The sequence below is a fragment of the Miniopterus schreibersii genome (genome assembly GCF_964146895.1).
Source record: "Miniopterus schreibersii genome assembly, chromosome: 2".
NCBI classification, from domain to species: domain Eukaryota; kingdom Metazoa; phylum Chordata; class Mammalia; order Chiroptera; family Miniopteridae; genus Miniopterus; species Miniopterus schreibersii.
This window is the reverse complement of record NC_138102.1, coordinates 113,946,269-113,963,839: the sequence shown is the minus strand read 5'-3', so window position 1 is coordinate 113,963,839 and position 17,571 is coordinate 113,946,269. Positions and strand designations below refer to the sequence as shown.

General features: G+C 40.2%; 1 protein-coding gene across 2 annotated transcripts in view; it reads right to left on the bottom strand.

Moving 5' to 3' along the window:
• KITLG (KIT ligand) overlaps positions 1-17,571 on the bottom strand; it is an 80,260-nt gene that overhangs the window by 37,164 nt on the left and 25,525 nt on the right. For both annotated transcript variants that reach the window (XM_081127680.1, XM_081127681.1), the window contains exon 2: positions 11,004-11,117. In XM_081127680.1, coding sequence (XP_080983806.1) covers positions 11,004-11,117 — 114 coding nt within the window. The remainder of the gene's footprint in view (positions 1-11,003; positions 11,118-17,571) is intronic.

Below are 17,571 nucleotides of genomic sequence, written 5' to 3'. Positions count from 1 at the left end.
TTGGACTCCAAATTCAGTCATGGGAGTTTTAGAAGAGTGATCTGAATTGCAATTTCCATCTGCGGTTTTGGAATTCCCTTCCAGGACTATTTTCCTACTCGTTCCTCCATGTAATCAGGAACACGATATATTTTTCTTGTCAGTTGTTCATGGTGTACTATCAGCATCACTAGGGAACCTGCTGGGAACGCAAATTCTCCGTCACACCAGACCCACAGAACCTTACTTCACAAGTCCACAGGTGGCTCTGCCAAGCGCTCACGTTTGAGCTACTGTCCAATGTTCTTCTTAGAAAAAAATGTCAGCAAAACTTCAAAAGAATGCTACTTATGGGATGAAGATGCTTTATAAACTTAAGTAATTTACAGAAGTCTAATTCTGTGATATAACTTGATCCATTTACCTAGGGTTGAACATCTGAGATGCCTCAAATATCTACCCAGTTTCTTTGAAAGGCTTTAAAAATAGATCTAACACATTTCCATCAGTCACTGTGGCATAAACTGAACAAGTGCCTGATTTGGAATTGAAACAAATCTAAACGCTGTACTTTGGTGTCTCTCGTCTGTAAAATGGAGATAAAGGTGCCCATGTAAAATGGTCAAGAGCTGAGATAAGGGAATGTGTCCAAACGCATCATAAACAGTCCATACTGAGAGCTACACTGGCAAATGACTTCCAAGCACACAGAGTTCTAGCTTCTCTCATATCCTTTCTTACATGTAGCTCCAGCTCTGCTATCCCACCCTCTAGCACTGTTCAGACTTCCATCTGAATAATACAGCCGACAATTGATTTAGCCCATTGGGTCTTAAAACTACATACAGTGTAAAAAGTGGTTTTGCACTATTACATCTTCAATGGATCTACGCTGCTTCTGCAGACTGATCTTCCCCTCAGCCTGTCTCTAAAATCTTTACTGTTCCCCATAGTAAGCTGGGGTCTTATACATGTTTGCTGGTCTAGGTCATCTCTGACAAGTCTCCCATAAGACGATCCATGTTTCTTCTTGGCATTGCCAATAGCTTCTGAATCTGAGAACAATTTGGTGAGAAAAGAATCCAGGCAAAGGCGTAAGTACAGTTGACCCTTGAACAATGCAAGGGTTACAGGTGTCGACCCTCATGAGGTTGAAATTCATGTTTAACTACTGGGCAGCCCTCCAAATACATAGATTCCCAACTGCAGATTGAAAATATGTAGTCGAAGGGGAGCCAAAGTACTAACTGATTCCACTGTGACTCCACTGTGCACACCGTTCTACCTCGAATGGTACCACCTCACATACCCATCTCAGCCTCGAGCCTAGCACTTACCAAATATTTACTGTGTCAGGCACTGTGCTCACTAAGGGCTCACGTTGCATGATCCCATCCCATCCTCAGATCCCTGTGACATATTATCTGTATTTCACAAATGAACAACTTGAGACTCAGAGAGGTGAAGGAACTTGACTAAGGTCACACAGCTACTGCATGTTAAGTCTACACTAGAACTGGGGTCTCTGACAGCAAAGCCTTCCTTGGCTCTTGGCTCCACTACACATTTTCATCTACTTTCTGCACATTTGTCCTGGGCATTTTCCACTTATGAGGCTCACCATCACCCCTCCTCACACCTTCCTCCAATAAATTAATAATATAGTGGATGCCTTGCTGCTTATTGAAAACATGTCTGGGCTGCCACAGAAGGTGGTATTTTCAATTTTTAATTTAGGAGTTACACTCTTGCTTTTTACACTTAATTTTCTTCCTCTCCCACAGTGCTTCCATAACTTCTTTGGGATTTTTTGGACCTTCATCCCCATCTTTAAAAAAAAATGACTTAGTCACCTTATATAAGCTCTGGTTGCAAAGACACAGCTGACACCTTTGCAGGTGTAGAAGCTAGAATCAGACTGAACAGCAACATTTTTTCATATGAACCAATGATGTAAATTAAAGCCATTCCAGATAGAGAGACGTGGCAAGAAGTGGCAGCTGTTCTGTATACAAGCTGCTTGACAATCTGGCCCTTCTTTTACATAACTTACATAGTGAAAAAATATAGAACCAATCAAATTAGTACTCAGGAAATCGGGATCTGAGTATATACACCTAAAGAGCAGAGAAAATGTAAGGGATATATTGGAAAATTCCACTTTCTTAACTTATATATAAAAAATTGGTTCAAAAAGTTATCTGACCAACGCACTGAAATCGCTACACCTTACCACTTGGAAGGTGTATAATAATAATTTTTGCATTAAACGGATTTAATGATATTTAGTTTCTGATGGGACTGAAAAATAATGGTACTTTTGAAAAATGCTTTACAATTAATAAAAAAGTTTTCATATACAGTCTCTACGACAACCCCATGAGATATATATCATTAAGCCTGTTTTATAGACGAAGACATGGAGGCTCAGAGAGGTTAACTGGCACCTCAAGGTTACAGGCACCAAGAGTTCCTGGTGGAGGGAGGATGCAAATCCTGGCTCTGTGGGCTGGTCTCAGCACAGTTCTCTCACCCTTTCATGACTCTTGGCTTGCACTGGTTCCTCTCCACATTTGAAAGAAGATTTAGGAAGTCAAGTTGTAGATTTTTATGGTCAGTTCATGAATTATTATGTTACTTTCTAAGCATTATGGTATGTTGAATAGCATTCAGAAAACACAGATAACCTTGCAATAAATTCAGCTTCTCTGAGCGGAGGGAGCCTTTGGTCTGAAACTTGGAAGATGTTCCTTTGAGAAAGTTAGTTGTTGGAGGAGTCATAGCACAAATTCTGGGGAAACATGGCTCAGGTTGGATTCAGGCCCTGCTGCATGCAAACTCAGACATCTTGGGCAAGTAAATCTACTTTAGCTTCAATTTCTACATGTGTAAAGTGGAAATCATAATAGAGTCTAACTAGTGGATTTATAAAGACCAAATAAGAATCAAATACCACATTTTAAATATTAGTGCTTCAGCATGGCATGGGAATGAGTTCGAAGCAAGGGAGTGGGGCATCAGACTAGAGAGAGGAAGGGTCATAGGCAAAGACAAAGAAATGGGAATGCACATGGTGTCTTTGGTAGACCAGGGACAGAAAAATCAGGCTTCTGCAGATAAGAGGGCAGGAAATACACTGAGAAGCCACACTAGAGAGGGACCTGAGTCTTTGGCTCAGGAGGCCCAATGGGAGGCTGTGAAGTTTCAGTGGGGCAAGGTCTCCCACCAGAACCTACAAATACAGCAAGTCACTTCTGCCTTCAGGATGTCACTTCCTCTCTGGGGAACTTCTACTTCTCGTCTGTAAAATGAAGAGGGTGCACTAGATAATTACTCAAAATCAGTCTGATTTAACTTCTTGTGGAAGGAGGAGGGCTACACTGAATGTTTAGTTTAAGAGGGAACAGGACAGCAAACTTAGGAAGATTAGTCTGGAAGGATGGACTGTAGCAAGGAGAGAACAAAGACAGGAAGCAGTTTGGAAGACCACTGGGAAAGTGGTGAGCATGTGTCCAATATTTATATAGAGACTGGAAGTTAAAAAACAGAAATGTGGTTTAGATTCCAGGGAAGTATCTATTTAGATTCCAGGGAAGTTATCCTGTTTGTAGGTTAAATGGTTAAGTAACTAAGGTTACAGATTTTGAAAACAAATCTATTCTAGTAAAATAAGTTCAGGGCAAAAACAAATAAAGTAGAACCTAATGGATGGAAAATTTTACCAAAGGCTAAATTATCCCAAATAACTTCGTATTTTGATGTTCAAAGAGGTCGATGCTACCCCAGATTGTAAAATGCATTAAACTGCGAAGACAGGTCACTTGATCATGAGCTCACTTTATTGGGGGGGGGGGGGGGGGCATTTACTTTTTTTTTTTTTAATGTCTTAAGAAGTGACCATATTCAGTGACACTAGGAGAGGGTGGAGTATAAGGGAACAGCATGCAAAAATGCTGGATACTCTGCCAAGAAAAAGTCTTTGCAAACCAGACAGGCACTGGCTGCATACTATACCCTGCAGGTATCTGGACTCAGGAGAAATACTTAACTCAGAATATTTAACTCCCTCTCTAGGTCATGGATCTAAAAACCTCTGAATCTTCAAATGTCATTGAGGTCCCCAAATGTCATTAAATCAGTGGTGGCTTGTACATCCTTGTCAAGACTCTTATTTATCTCCGTTGTTTCTCCCAAGTTCTAGGTCCGAATCAAAATGCAGTAGTAAATCCCGATTCCCTTGACACAGTTCATAAAACGTGGTGCAGACGTGAAACTCTTATGGGAAAGAGCCCACAGTTTTCAAAGGATCATCAGATCTCAATCACTACTATAGAGGAAAACAAACAAACAAGCTATACTCTTATATTTAAATATCACAGTTGACTCATGTGCAACAGCTTCGAGTAATGTTGGGTGTTCAGTCTCCAGAAATAACACAGGAGAAAGCTTTTTGCTTTTTTAAATTTCTCCTTAGAAATCATCTCCTGTTAATACTGACAAAAAATCTAAATAACCAGGTCAATTACCTGTAGTTTTCAAAGATCTGGGTTTTTAAAAAATATTAATAGCTTAATGAATGATTTTAAAAATTAGATGACAACTTCACAAGACTTTCTGGGTCATCTTTTCTCAGTGAAGAATATATAAAAGAGTTAGATGACCCCTGTCTTCTTTCAAACAGAAGAGATAACATTTCCTATCTATTTCTGAGACACACTTTATGACTTCAATTAAGTAGTACTCATTGAACTTCTACAATATGATTGCTTCCTAATCGTAAGATAAGGTGACTACTACCTAAGAAATAAAATCCAATAAGTTACAATGATAATTCTTAAATTATAGTTGACATTTACATCTTAAATTCAGACCTCATAAATTATAAACTGGATTCTTGTGCTCCAGACCCAGAGACAGGCAGGTAGTGACAGGTTCAAACCATTACTCAGCTTCTTATTTCCAAGGGAGGATGTCAGATTACTTATCATGACTAGGCCTCAGCTTCCTAACGAAAAACTGGGGCTAAAAACAACTACCTCCTAGGGTTGTGAGCATTAAAGGAAAAATCCATACCAAGTGCTTTGCATGGTGCCTGGATACTCACACAACAGCTACTGCTTTAACAAGTCAAGGAGTAGGAGGAGTAGCACCTAAGTGTTTTATCCCATAAAGAAAGAACGAACAATTTTCTCTTCATGATAAGACTGACATGCTTGGTAATACAGCAAGCCATCGCAAATATTATTTCCAGTACAAATTTAGTTTTAAGAGAAAGACATTTCTATCAACCACAGGAGCAGAATTTAAAATGCTAAATATTGCAAACTAATAAAAATAAACTTTAAAAACACTCCAACTACGAAATCATTGTTCTTCTGGGGTCAAGCAATATGTGAGACCTCTGCTTTTAAAGAAAACATATACTTAGAAAAGCTTAGAATTCACCTAGAAATGGAAAGACTTAAAGAGTTTTCAATCCTCCGTTTTAATGCAGAGGTAATTCTATTGGAAAGAAATTGCATTTGAAAAAGATTAAAAATCAGAATTATTCAAAGCTGTCCAAAGTGTGAAAATTTGTTATTTGAGGATATTTTTATAATTTCCCATTATGTTAAACTCCAAGAGTTATATAATATTCATATAACCTACTTAAAATAAGTGCTTACCATAGGACCAGGAAAACCATGAATTCCTGAGTTCTAATTCTATTCTACTGATTCGTATTTACCCTGACCTTGAAAAGGCAGAGTAATTTCCCCTTTACAAGATGGGGCTGGGAGAGCCACCTGCGTTAAAGCATTTTGAGAAAGACAAATAACCACTGGATAGATATTTAAAGATAAAAAGGTTTTTAAAAAGCAGCAGTCACCTTTAATTAAATTCCCCCAGATGAAGGAATAACATCATCACAAATGAAGGCAACAGTAGGAAGAAGTAAAATGGAAACTAATTTGAACTATTTCAATATTTGGATTCCTCCCGCTAACACAGCCACTAAGAGCTGCAGCCTAACCGTCCTCTAGATACAAGCTTTTAAAGTTTCATTCATTGTCTTCCCAGGCACTTGACCCTTCCCTTCGGGAGGTCTGAGTTTGCCATTTAAAATAAGTCTTGCAACATTTTGGAAGAAACAAAGCAAAAACGTTCTGTAAACAGATGAACTGTTATGCTGAGGAAACGTGCCAGAAGGGTTTCAGATGAAAACCATGGGGACCGTAGGGGTAGAACAAAGTGTCCAAGAAGAAATCGGAAGACAAAAAAAACTACAGTCAAGTCATAAGTCATATGCTTCTGTGACATGAGAATGGTCCCAAGCCAACCAACTTAAGGTCTGTGGGCACAGCACAAGTTGCCACCTACTGTAGACGCAGGACGGACAGAGACTAAAAGGGGGGGTTTCAGTTGAAGAAGTCACTGTGAGCACAAGGCAAAAACGTACTATCAATCCACTTTCTGTCCCTCGGATAAAACTTACCAGGGATATGCCTGCAAAGCAAACTTCTCTCATTCTACACAACCTCCTTTAGTTAAAACATTAGCCAATTGCTCCAAAAGATGCAACTTGAGGAAGTATCATTACGGACTAAAAGAACTTCGGAGCTAGAAAGAGCCTCCAAGGGCCTCCAAGGGCCTCCAAGGGCCTCCGAGGGCCTCCGAGGGCCTCCGAGGGCCTCCGAGGGCCTCCAAGGGCCTCCAAGAGCCTAAGAGGTCATCTAAGTTAGTAGCTCTTATCTTCGTGAGGGGTCAGACACTTCTCCGGGAAGCAAAGCAGATGAAAGCTAGGCACCCCCTTCTCAGAAATCCACATAGGGCACGCAAGGCATAATCTGGAGTTCCAGTTTGCGAGGCTTTGAAGTTTATGAATCCTAGATTAAGAACTAGGGATCGTGTCCTTCGTTCCTCATTTTAAAAACCAGAAACTGAATCTGGACAAATGCAGGGACTTATTTGTGCAAGGTCACACAGCTGGGTTACGGTAGCGCTGGTACTCCAATAGCCCCGGGCGCCTGAGGTCAAGGTGCTGTGCCCCACTGCTCTTTAGAGGGAGGCTGTGATTACTGAAATGCGTAAAACTCAAAAGTCACTCGTGTTGTTTGAATGAATGAAATTAACAAATTTTAGTTTAAGGATGGAAACACGGCTTATTTTCAAATATGAAAAAACCCAACATTACAAGTGTTATGACCTAAGCAGTCCTTGTACTTCTATGCAAATAAGTATCACCTGGGCTGCTGGTCAGAAACATTCAGGTCCTCCACCCCATCTCGGCAGGTTGAGATTCAGCACTTTTGAAGGGGGCCCTGACAGCTATACTTTTAATAAATACTCTAAGAGACTGTATTGAGCTGTATTTTAATAAGTACCCTAACACATGGTTCTCAAATGATATCACACAAACACTAGTTTAAAGCAGTTGCTTTCAAACATTTTTCATAAGTTTCATTCTTTTTTCTTACTTGGAAACCCAGATACGCAGATAAAAAGCAGAGTGGCAGGGTGGGCTCTAGAAGCCCATTTCAGAACCACTGTTCTAGAAGCACTGGTAATGGGACCAGGAGCTCATCTTCAACACTCTTAGGTCTTGGCTTCCTTATTTATAAAACAGTTTGTCTATAATGTCTCTAAATTCCCTTTCAGCTCTGGTATCCTATGATCCCAACAAACACCATTACTATCACCACTAATAGCTAATATTAGCAGGCACTTGCTATGTTTCTTGCAATGTTGTATTAACTTATTTAATTCTTGCAATCCCTCTATGAGGTAAAGTATTATTATTATTATTGATTTTAGGGAGAGGAAGGGAGAGAGAAAGAAAGAGAGAGAGAGAAGGAGAGAGAGAGAGAAGGAGAGAGAGAGAGAAGGAGAGAGAGAGAAACATCGACAGGTTGCCTCCCACACATGCCCTGACCGAAATCAAACCCAAAACCTGGGTATGTGCTCTGACCAGGAATCAACCTGCCACCATTCAGTGCACAGGATGATGTTCCAACCAACTGAGCACACAGGCCAGGGTATAAAGTACTGTTAATTGATTATATTGATGAGGAAACTGAGGCACAAAGAGGTTATGTGATAATAACTGAGGTAAAAATTCTCTTTATTTAATATAATCCACAAAATTTGGAACCAGGAACCTAGGTATTGAAATTTAGAAAGGCAGTTAACTTATCCAAGGTCAAAGACCTGGGATTTAAAATTCAGGTCTGCTTAATTCCAAAATCCATTCTCTCAACCAATATATTCACACAGGTTGGGTCCCATGTTATACCATAAAAATCTTTTAAATGGCATCCATTTATGTGTTGTTTCTGTGGTGTGAGTGATACGCATTCACATTTTCGTAGAGATGGCTTATCTCCCACTTTGAGATCTGAAATTATTTTATATTTCTCTATTTCCTACTCTATGAAACATAGGCTGTGAATTATGTAGGTCTTTATTTAATTAGAAGTGATCTTCAGAGTTCTATCTTTTATTAACTTGATTTTTTAAAATAATCTGAAATAAACAGGCTAATTTTACTAGATCAACTCTTGAAATTAAAAATTTTCCACCTGAGTCAGTTGCTAGAAGGGAGATAAAACCCCCTTTCAGTATAATGATTTCACAGTTGTCCTTGGGAGGAGGAATTATATTTTAATGTCAATATTAATAAGCATCCCTCTCTGGGCACTTCTTTCTCTTTAGTGCTTCTTGCCATTTTCAATTGTATCAACGGACAGATAACAGACTGAAAATAAGTGAATGGTTAAAGACAAGAATGGAAAATATTGGAAGGTGTTTATAATACCTACATATGCTATTTGAAAATACCGATTTGACATTTCACAGGAAGTGGTGCTCATTAGGTAGTACTCCTCAAACACTTAGCAAACAATAACACCAAACAGGTAATATCTTAAATACCATGTTAATCTTGGATATACTCGGCCTGTGGTCAGATACACCATCATCTTCCAACCATGATTCATTGCCCACATATTTGAAACTTGCTCCCCAGGACCCCTAGAGATCACCCCAGCTTGTTCTCAGCTCCACAGCTCAAATAGCAGCCCCTTGAGAGCTCTAATTACTGAGTTGCGACTCACCTTAAGCATAGATTGGAAATGCATATTAATCTGATATCCATATAAATCTATACAACATAGAACTAGTCATAATAAAAATTGAGAATAAATTTAAGTTAAGACACTTTGGTCTCTGAAGTTTGACAAAATAGACCATCTTGAGCAGTAGTTCTTAAACCATCTTTCAGAAATGTCCTAAAAATGTAGATGCCTGGAGCCCTTGCTCAGACCTATTGAATCAGTAGGGCCCTGACACCTGTAATTTTAATAAGCACCATATGTGATTACAATTGTCAAGCCAGTGGAGCACATCCTTACTTCACTCATCAAACAAACATTTAATGAGTGTCTTCCACTAATACAAAATTTAGAATATAAACATATATTTTTAATATAATTTCTTGGGTCACAAACTAATAAGGAACTTGAGGAAAATGACCATGATCTCTGTGTTTTTTTAAAAAAAAATAAACTTCCCCTTCAACTCCATCACTATACTCAGTACCTAGCTGGGCATACAGTAGGAAATGTTGCACTGCTTTGGTCACCAGCCCCTCAAATAAAACATGTTACTATATCTTCAGATGTTGCATCAAGAACACTTTCACCCTGGCCGCTGTGGCTCAGCTGGCTGAGCCCCGTCCCATGCACCAAAAGCTCACTGGTTTAATTCCCAGTCAGGGCACATGCCCCGGGTGTGGGCTCGATCCTCAGTGGAGGGCCTGCAGGAGTCAGCCGATCGATGTTTCTCTCTCACATCAATGTTTCTCTCTCTCCCTTTCCCTTCCTCTCTCTCTAAAATCAATAAAAACATAGTTTTTAAAAAAGAATACTTTTAAACCTGCACCCTCTCGGTGTCCTTCTAAGGAATCTGCATAAATTGTGTATGTGTGCATGCATGCCTGTGTTCCTAACTTTGCACTGAGGCTAAGCTAGCGAGATTCTGGCCATAGCATTAAACTTCTATTTTGACGTTCAGCTACAAACCCAAAATAAAACGCATAAACCTGGAAATAAATATATTAAGGGTAGGAAAGATAAATATCTCAACAAATTTCTTTTTCGTTCTTTCCTACCTATTACAACAAACCTCATTCCTTTCTTAGTCTCACTTCACCTCTGTTCTCTAGACAATCTTCAAACAACTAAGCATCCTTGGCTATTCTGAACCAGTAATTTACAAAAACGCCTCTCAGATGTTGTTCATCCTGAAATCACACTCCGTTACTCAAATGAGCATGTGCAATCTCCCCTAGATCATCAGAGCCGGGAACAGTGCATTCCAGATGTGGTATCAGGCCCTCTGTCTCTGTGGTCTGCATTTTACGAGAAGCAGGGCATGAAGCCGGCATTGCCCAACGGCACCAGTGTGAGATGGCTTTGGCTGAGGGAAGAGTTCCAGAGACAAATGTGAGAGATGAGTCTGGTCAACAGTTGGGCAACCAACCACTCCTCCAACTATGTTCACTGAGGGAACAAACAGGCACCCACATGGGACAGGGTCTCCCAGCTGTTGGAAAGAGGAGAATGGGCATCTCAGATCTCCTCTGGTCAGGCTTGTTAGAGAAAGGTAGGAAGGCATGTGGAGGGGAAATGGCCATGCTGAGGAAACCACTAAAGAGCTAATGGGGAAGGAGCTAGGGCTGGCACAACAGCACACAGAGAGGGAACTCTCCAGTGTCCTTCACCGCCTGTGAATGAGATGAAAGACCAGCAAAAAAAACCCAGTCACCAGTCAGTGCAGCTGTGCGCCATGGGCCAATTTTACCCACAGATTCCCTGTGACCTTAAGCATCTGCCCACCTGCTCTCCCTATAAACACTTTAGATAACTCAGTGATTTTTTTCCCCCCTTGTCTTAGAAAAATACCAATTTGGAGCAAGAAAAAAATGAAATCTTTTTCAAAAAGCACAAGAAAAAGAGCCACAGCTATTGAAAGTATTCCTTACTTACCAATTTTGTAACGTCTTTCACATCATCAGTTACACGGTTTGTGCAGATCCCTGTAGTTTTGACGAGAGGATTAAAGAGGAGCAGCTGAAGATAAATGCAAGTGATAATCCAAGTCTAAATGAAAAGAGAAAAACTGCTGGTGACCATCAGGTAACATCTGTAACCACTTACATTGTTAACACCTTATGCCTTAATGTGGAAAAATGTAATCTGCCGAATTTTTTTAAATACATTGGCTTAAATACAATTAAATGCTGATCACTCAAACTATGCTGACCAGTTTTAAAAGTTGTCAAGTGTGGTTTGGATTTTTCATTTCAATGACATTATTGTTGACTGTTTTCAAAAGCCAATTTCTAATGGCAATTAGGAATAACTCGTAGCAACATGTAAAGGATTTATCACTGAAGGTGCTTTCTAAAAACTAGGGAATGTGTTAAATTCATACCTTAAGGCACCAAATGAAACTTTCTCTATTTTAAAGGTGGACAGTTTGGCAAGTAGTGGCATAACCCTGAGCTGTGTTTTAATCCAATAGTCTACAATAGTACATACACCAAGTTAAAGTGAAGGAGAGAGATACATTTTTAGATCTCGGATAGAATTTAACCTAATTTGTGAAACATCAAAAAAATCATAGCTTCGAATCACAGCTCTTTAGCTACTTAATAAGGAAAAATATTTCCCTAGACAATAAGACATTCTTGAACCCCAGCATGAAATTCTCTCTCTCTCACACACACACACCCCTCTCCTGGAATATAACACTTCAAACCATGTATTACAGTGACTTTTTTATGCATGACTTATTTTTTTCTTATTACACTATATTTTAAGTTTTTAAGAAATTGAGCATCTGATTTTTCCCCCCGTATCTTTACATTATGACACAGCACCCTGCATATAAAAAGCTCTTAATAAATATTTTGCTGGATGAATCGGTGACCAAGGTAAAAACAGCCTAATGCTTCAAACCAAATCCTTATTAAACATGTATTATGAGACAGGGGCTGCGCCAGTCACTAGAGAAACAAAGGTGACAGAGGTACCCTCGAAACTCAGGCTTTGGGAACACAAAGGAGGAAACAATTAATCAGTTAATCTTAAGGGGAGAACCTGTGGTAGGAAGACAGTGCCAAGAAAAGCCAGAGAGGAAATGTGACTCTGGCTGGATTCTGGAGGACAAGCTGGAGTTTGCAAGAGTGGACAAGGAAGGATAATTCCAGGAAAAATAGCATGAGCAAAGACATGGAGAAGTGAAGATCTGGCATCTTAAAATTACACAAAAGCCCATCTACACATGGCTAGAAATCTTTCCTATTTTATGTAGCTAGCCACGTATTAAAAGGAACTAAATTATTATTTTTAATTAACATCTGCAAGCTAACTAGATATTACACCATTACACTGGACCAGATGATGATTATCATTTACTAAAATTTCTAAGACTACAATGCTACCTACATGATAATAGTGGTTTGTAAACAAAATTAAAATCCGTTTATTGTTTTACTATTGTGATCTTTTTAGCAGTAATCCCGCTTAATTTTGTTTAAGGCTATTTCGAGCACTATGGAGTCACACTCTTCATAGCACCATCTCCTTTGGCCCAAAATGAAGACTAAAATTGTGTAAGTGATTCCTGTTTGGGGGATTCTTCTTACGGGGCAATGCCAATACATAAAACGTCCTCTAATAGCTTAGTCTTTCTTTATATATGTAAATATAATTGATGAAACTCAAGCTTTCTTTTACATTATAATTGCTAAGACTCCCCCCCCCCCCAAATATATTTCTCCAAGACTCTCTTCTGTGATATGACTTGGGAATCCTCTGGAAGGGTCTCTAAATAGCCAATCTCACTAATGACCACATTCAATTCTAGGCTCTCAGAAATACAAAGACAGGAATTCTGTTACCTGTCTTTCCCATGCCCTATTCCTGGCCTTGAAGAAACACTAAACAAACATTTGTTTGCTCACTCATTCATTCAGAAAATATTTACTGACCACCTAGTGTGTGCCAAGCAGGCACTGTTCTAGGTACTTGAGACATATTAGTAAAAAGGGGGGGGGGGGCTGCAGGGCAAAAATCCCTGCCCTCATGAGGCTTATCTTCTTGTGAGGGAGCACAGACCATAATCCAAAAACATATTAAGTGACTAGGTTATACAGAATGCCCAGTGGTGTTCAGTGCCATGGAAAAAGAAAAATTAGATGAATGTAAAGGAACCTGGGATTAAAATGCCTACTCTACTGGCAGCAGTGGTCTTAGGTTCAAGTTGATAATCACACTCACGAGGCACCGGAAGCTTCCCTCAGCACCCAGCTTTAATAAAGGACACAGGACAGACAAGAGCAAGCCCAGCGCCGGCAGAGCCCAGGTCTCACACTCCAGCAGGCAGTCTCTAATGTCCACACAGGCACTGAACACTTGGGACGTGTCTGGCAATGACAGATGAAGATGGGTGGGCAGGGCCACTTTCGGTGCTTGTACCCTGCCAGCTGAAGAGCCCCTTCGGGAGCACGGGATGGGCTCCCATTCATTCTCCATCCCAGCTACCTCCTGCTAGTACGTTTCAGCACTGAAGGATATACAGGTGCTTGCTCTGCTACCTAGAAGCTTCAGCAGGATTCTCTGGAAGTATAGCTCTACTCCTATACATTGCTTGAGTTCTTGCTGCAAGGAGGATTATAGAGGTTCAAATCCCCAGGCATCTCCGAGTCTAGAGAAAAGGCCCCAGAACTAACTGTTACCCCATCTCTTTCCAGGACTGCACTATGTGGGGATACGGCTTGAAATCTTAAGCAGGGTGCTACCCGGTGGTGCCTCACCGAGAAGGCACTATTTTGTCAAAGCTTGGAGGGAGCCAAGGGAGTGATCCACGCAGGGATGTGGGAAGGATACTGCAGAGAGGAAAGCTGGTGCGAAGGCCCTGAGGTCTATTAGAGGAATCTGCTTTATTTCAGGAACAGCAAGAGAAAACCAGGGCAGTAGAAGGTGGGGGCAGTGGAAAGTGAAAATGTCAGAGAACTGAGAGGCCAGATCATGTAGCGTCTTGTACACCATTGTTCGGACTCTTGACTTCTGCTGTGAAGGAAACAAGATTCCTTGCAAGATTTTGAGCAGAGCAGAAATAGGAACATATTTAAAAAATAAAAACCTCAGAAAAATGTCTTGAAAGAATATTCACTTGCTTTTCTTCTTCAGTTTCATTTGGAAGCTAATGAAAATCCACTACCAGGACCAAATGGAAGGTGTGCCACCGAGCAAAGGAGGCGCCTGTGACACAGTCACGTAAATTAATGTGTGCAGTCCTTGCCTGTGTCTGCTTCTGTCTGCTCCTCTGACCCTCCAGTCATGTGTAAACCTCTCTGCAAAATAAAACTTAACCCTCCCTGTAATGTGAAAAAAAAAAAAAAAAAAAGATTGTTTGGCAGTTTCTCACAAAGCTAAACATATTTGTACATATGATCCAGCCATCATGCTCCTTGGTATCTACCCTAAGATGCTGAAAACTTGTGTCCACACAAAAACCTGCGTGCTTATTTTTTAGCAGCTTATTCACAGTTGCCAAAACTTGGAAGCAACCGTGATGTCCTTCAGGAGGTGAATGGATAAACAAAGCGGAGTACATCCAGACAAGGAATTATTATTCAGTGATTTAAAAAAAAAAAAGCTATCAAGACGTGAACGACATGGAGGAAACTTAAACACATATTACTCAGTGAAATGTGCCAATGTCAAAAGCCCACATACTTGTGATTCCAATGACGATGACCTCCTGGAAAAGGCAAAATTATGGAAATAGTAAAAAGATCAGGGGTTGGAAGGGGAAGTGATGAATGGGCAAAACACAGAGGACTTTTAGGGCAGTAAAAATACTCTATCATACTATGATAGTAGATATATGTCATTATATATTTGTCCAAATCACAGAGACTTTAGATTAACAGTAAGTAGGAACGAAGAGACTAGTTAGGGTTACTCTAATCCAGCATTTATCAACCTTTTCCATCTCATGGCACACATAATTACTAAAACGGTAGCACCCCAAAAATATATATTTTTTGCCGTTCTGACAAAAAAAAAAAACAGGTATAACTTTGATTTGTGCACACTGGACAGCTATTGTTGTGTTGGCTGTTATTTTTTTATCTGACAATTTAAGGGAAAACCGGTCAGTGCTTCTGACTAAACAGTCATGTACTGCACATTTTAAAAATTCTTGATGTCCACCGGTTGAAAATAGCCGCTCTAATCCCAGCAAGGAAGGACTGTAGCAATGCATTGACCAGAAATGGTTAGATTCTGGATGTCTCATCAAGGCTGAGCCAGTAGAATTTCCCGACAGCTGGAATGTGATTTCAAAGAGTCAAAGAGGGACTCCAGTGATTCTGGCCTGGGCAACTGGAAGGGTGGTGTTACCATCAACTGATATGGAGACAGCTAAGGACAAAGAAAGTCGGAGGGCAGATCAGAAGTTGAGTTTGGGGTGTGCTAAGTTTGAAATGTCTTTGAGATACCCTACTGATGATACCAGGTCAGGATATTTGAATCTGGATTAAGGAGAGAAGTTTGGAATGTGATAGCCTTTGATATAGAAATGGAATTTTAAGCAAAAGAGTGGATGAGATAGTCAAGGATTGAGTACAAATAGAAAAAAGAACTGAGGACTGAGTCCCAAGGTGCTCTGACCTTAAGAGGTCTGGCAAAAGTTTGAGAACGCATAAAAGGAGCCTGGCAGAGAAGCCAAAAAGTAGGAGGAGACCAAGTGTGTGTGTGGGGGGGGGAGTGCTGTAAGTCAAACTGCCAAACTATGTGAAATACAATAGGTCAAGTAAAATGAGTGTTGAGAACTGACCACTGGATTTATCAGAATAGACATCACTGGTGACATGAACAAAAACATTTTTATTGAGGCAGTTATGGGAAAAAGCCAGTCTGGAGTGGATTTAAGAGAACACGGGGGAGAGTAATTACAAACAGTGACTATAGACAGGTCTTTTAAAGGGTGTCCTTCAAAGGAGAGCCAAAAAAAACAAAAACAAAGTGGGGTGATAGCTGGCAAGGATCTGGGGCAGTTATTTGTGAGGTGGTAGAAATACCGGGATGTCTGCATGTCTATGGGGATGATCCCGGAGGAGGGTGCAGTTGGCAATGTGGCTCAGAAGACAGGGGGCTGCTTGATTTAGATCTCAAGTAGGGGGCAGCATCAATATTGTTTTTTGTATCAGTTATATACAAATATCTGTAAAGATAGGATTTTGCTCACTGTACATGAACCTATTTAGTCAGGGCTGAAATTAAATCTGCTAATTTAATACACTCAAATATCCCAGACAAACCTATATTTCTTGAAGCACTTTATTTTAAAGCTATTAAATAAACTCATATTGTAATTTAATTCTGTATATACTTTGCTACTGGGAAGGAATAGTCACCTTTCTTAAATTCAACAACTCACTCTGGCATAAATAAACATTAGGAAGGAGGAGCAGTCAAGGCAGAAATATACTGAGAACTCTGCAGAGCAGCAGTAATACGTCTTTTGTCAGAATTCCCGGGAGAGAGCTGAAATGCAGGGCCCATTTCTTTATATGGAAAAGTAATTTTTCAGTATTAATTATTCTACACAGAGATCTTTCTAATATATGGTACACACACTTCTCTGATTTCTTAAACAGTGGGCCGCAATATTAAACTTTGCTTTTCTTCGAAGAGTCAAGTTCATCACATAAAGGGAAGGCGAAGTGAAATAAGCCAGACTCAGAAAGACAAATATCACATGAAAGCACTCACATGTGGAACCTAAAAAAAAAGTTGAACTCATATTAGCAGATAGCAGAATAGAATGGTGGTTACCAGAGGCTGGGGGACGGGGGAAAGGGACGATATTGATCAAAGGGTACAAGCTTTCAGTTATGAGTAAGTTCTGGGGACCTAATGCACAACACGGCGACTGTCATTAGTAAGACTGCACTGTATAGCTGAAATGTGCTGAGAGTGGATCTCAAGTGTTCTCACCACACACACACACACACACACACACACACACACACACGGTAACTCTGTCAGGTGATGGATATGATGTTAATTAAATCGTGAAATATCATTTCACAATATATGCATATAAAATATTATACTGTACACGTTCAATATATGGCCCACGGTAGGTGCTTATAGTAGGCAGGAAAACGGCAAAATGAAGGCCCCGTCCTCATTCTGGAAACTTATGAATATATTGCCTTATATGGTAAAATGGACTTTGCAGATGTGATTAAGTTAAGGATCTTGAGATAAAGAAATTATCCTGAGTTTTCCAAGCCCAGTGGAATAATCAGCCAGGTCCTTACAAACAGAGGCCCTTTCCCAGCTCTGGTGAGAGAGAAGCAATGACAGAGGAAGGGTCAGGACGATGTGGCACGAGGACTTGCCACTGCCGGTACTGAGGAGAAAAGGCAGGGGCCTGGAGTCAAGGAATGCAAGTGGCTTCTAGAAGCTGAAAAGGGGCCAGGACACACAGTCTCCCTTCGAGTCCTCAGGAAGGAACACAGTCCCACTGATA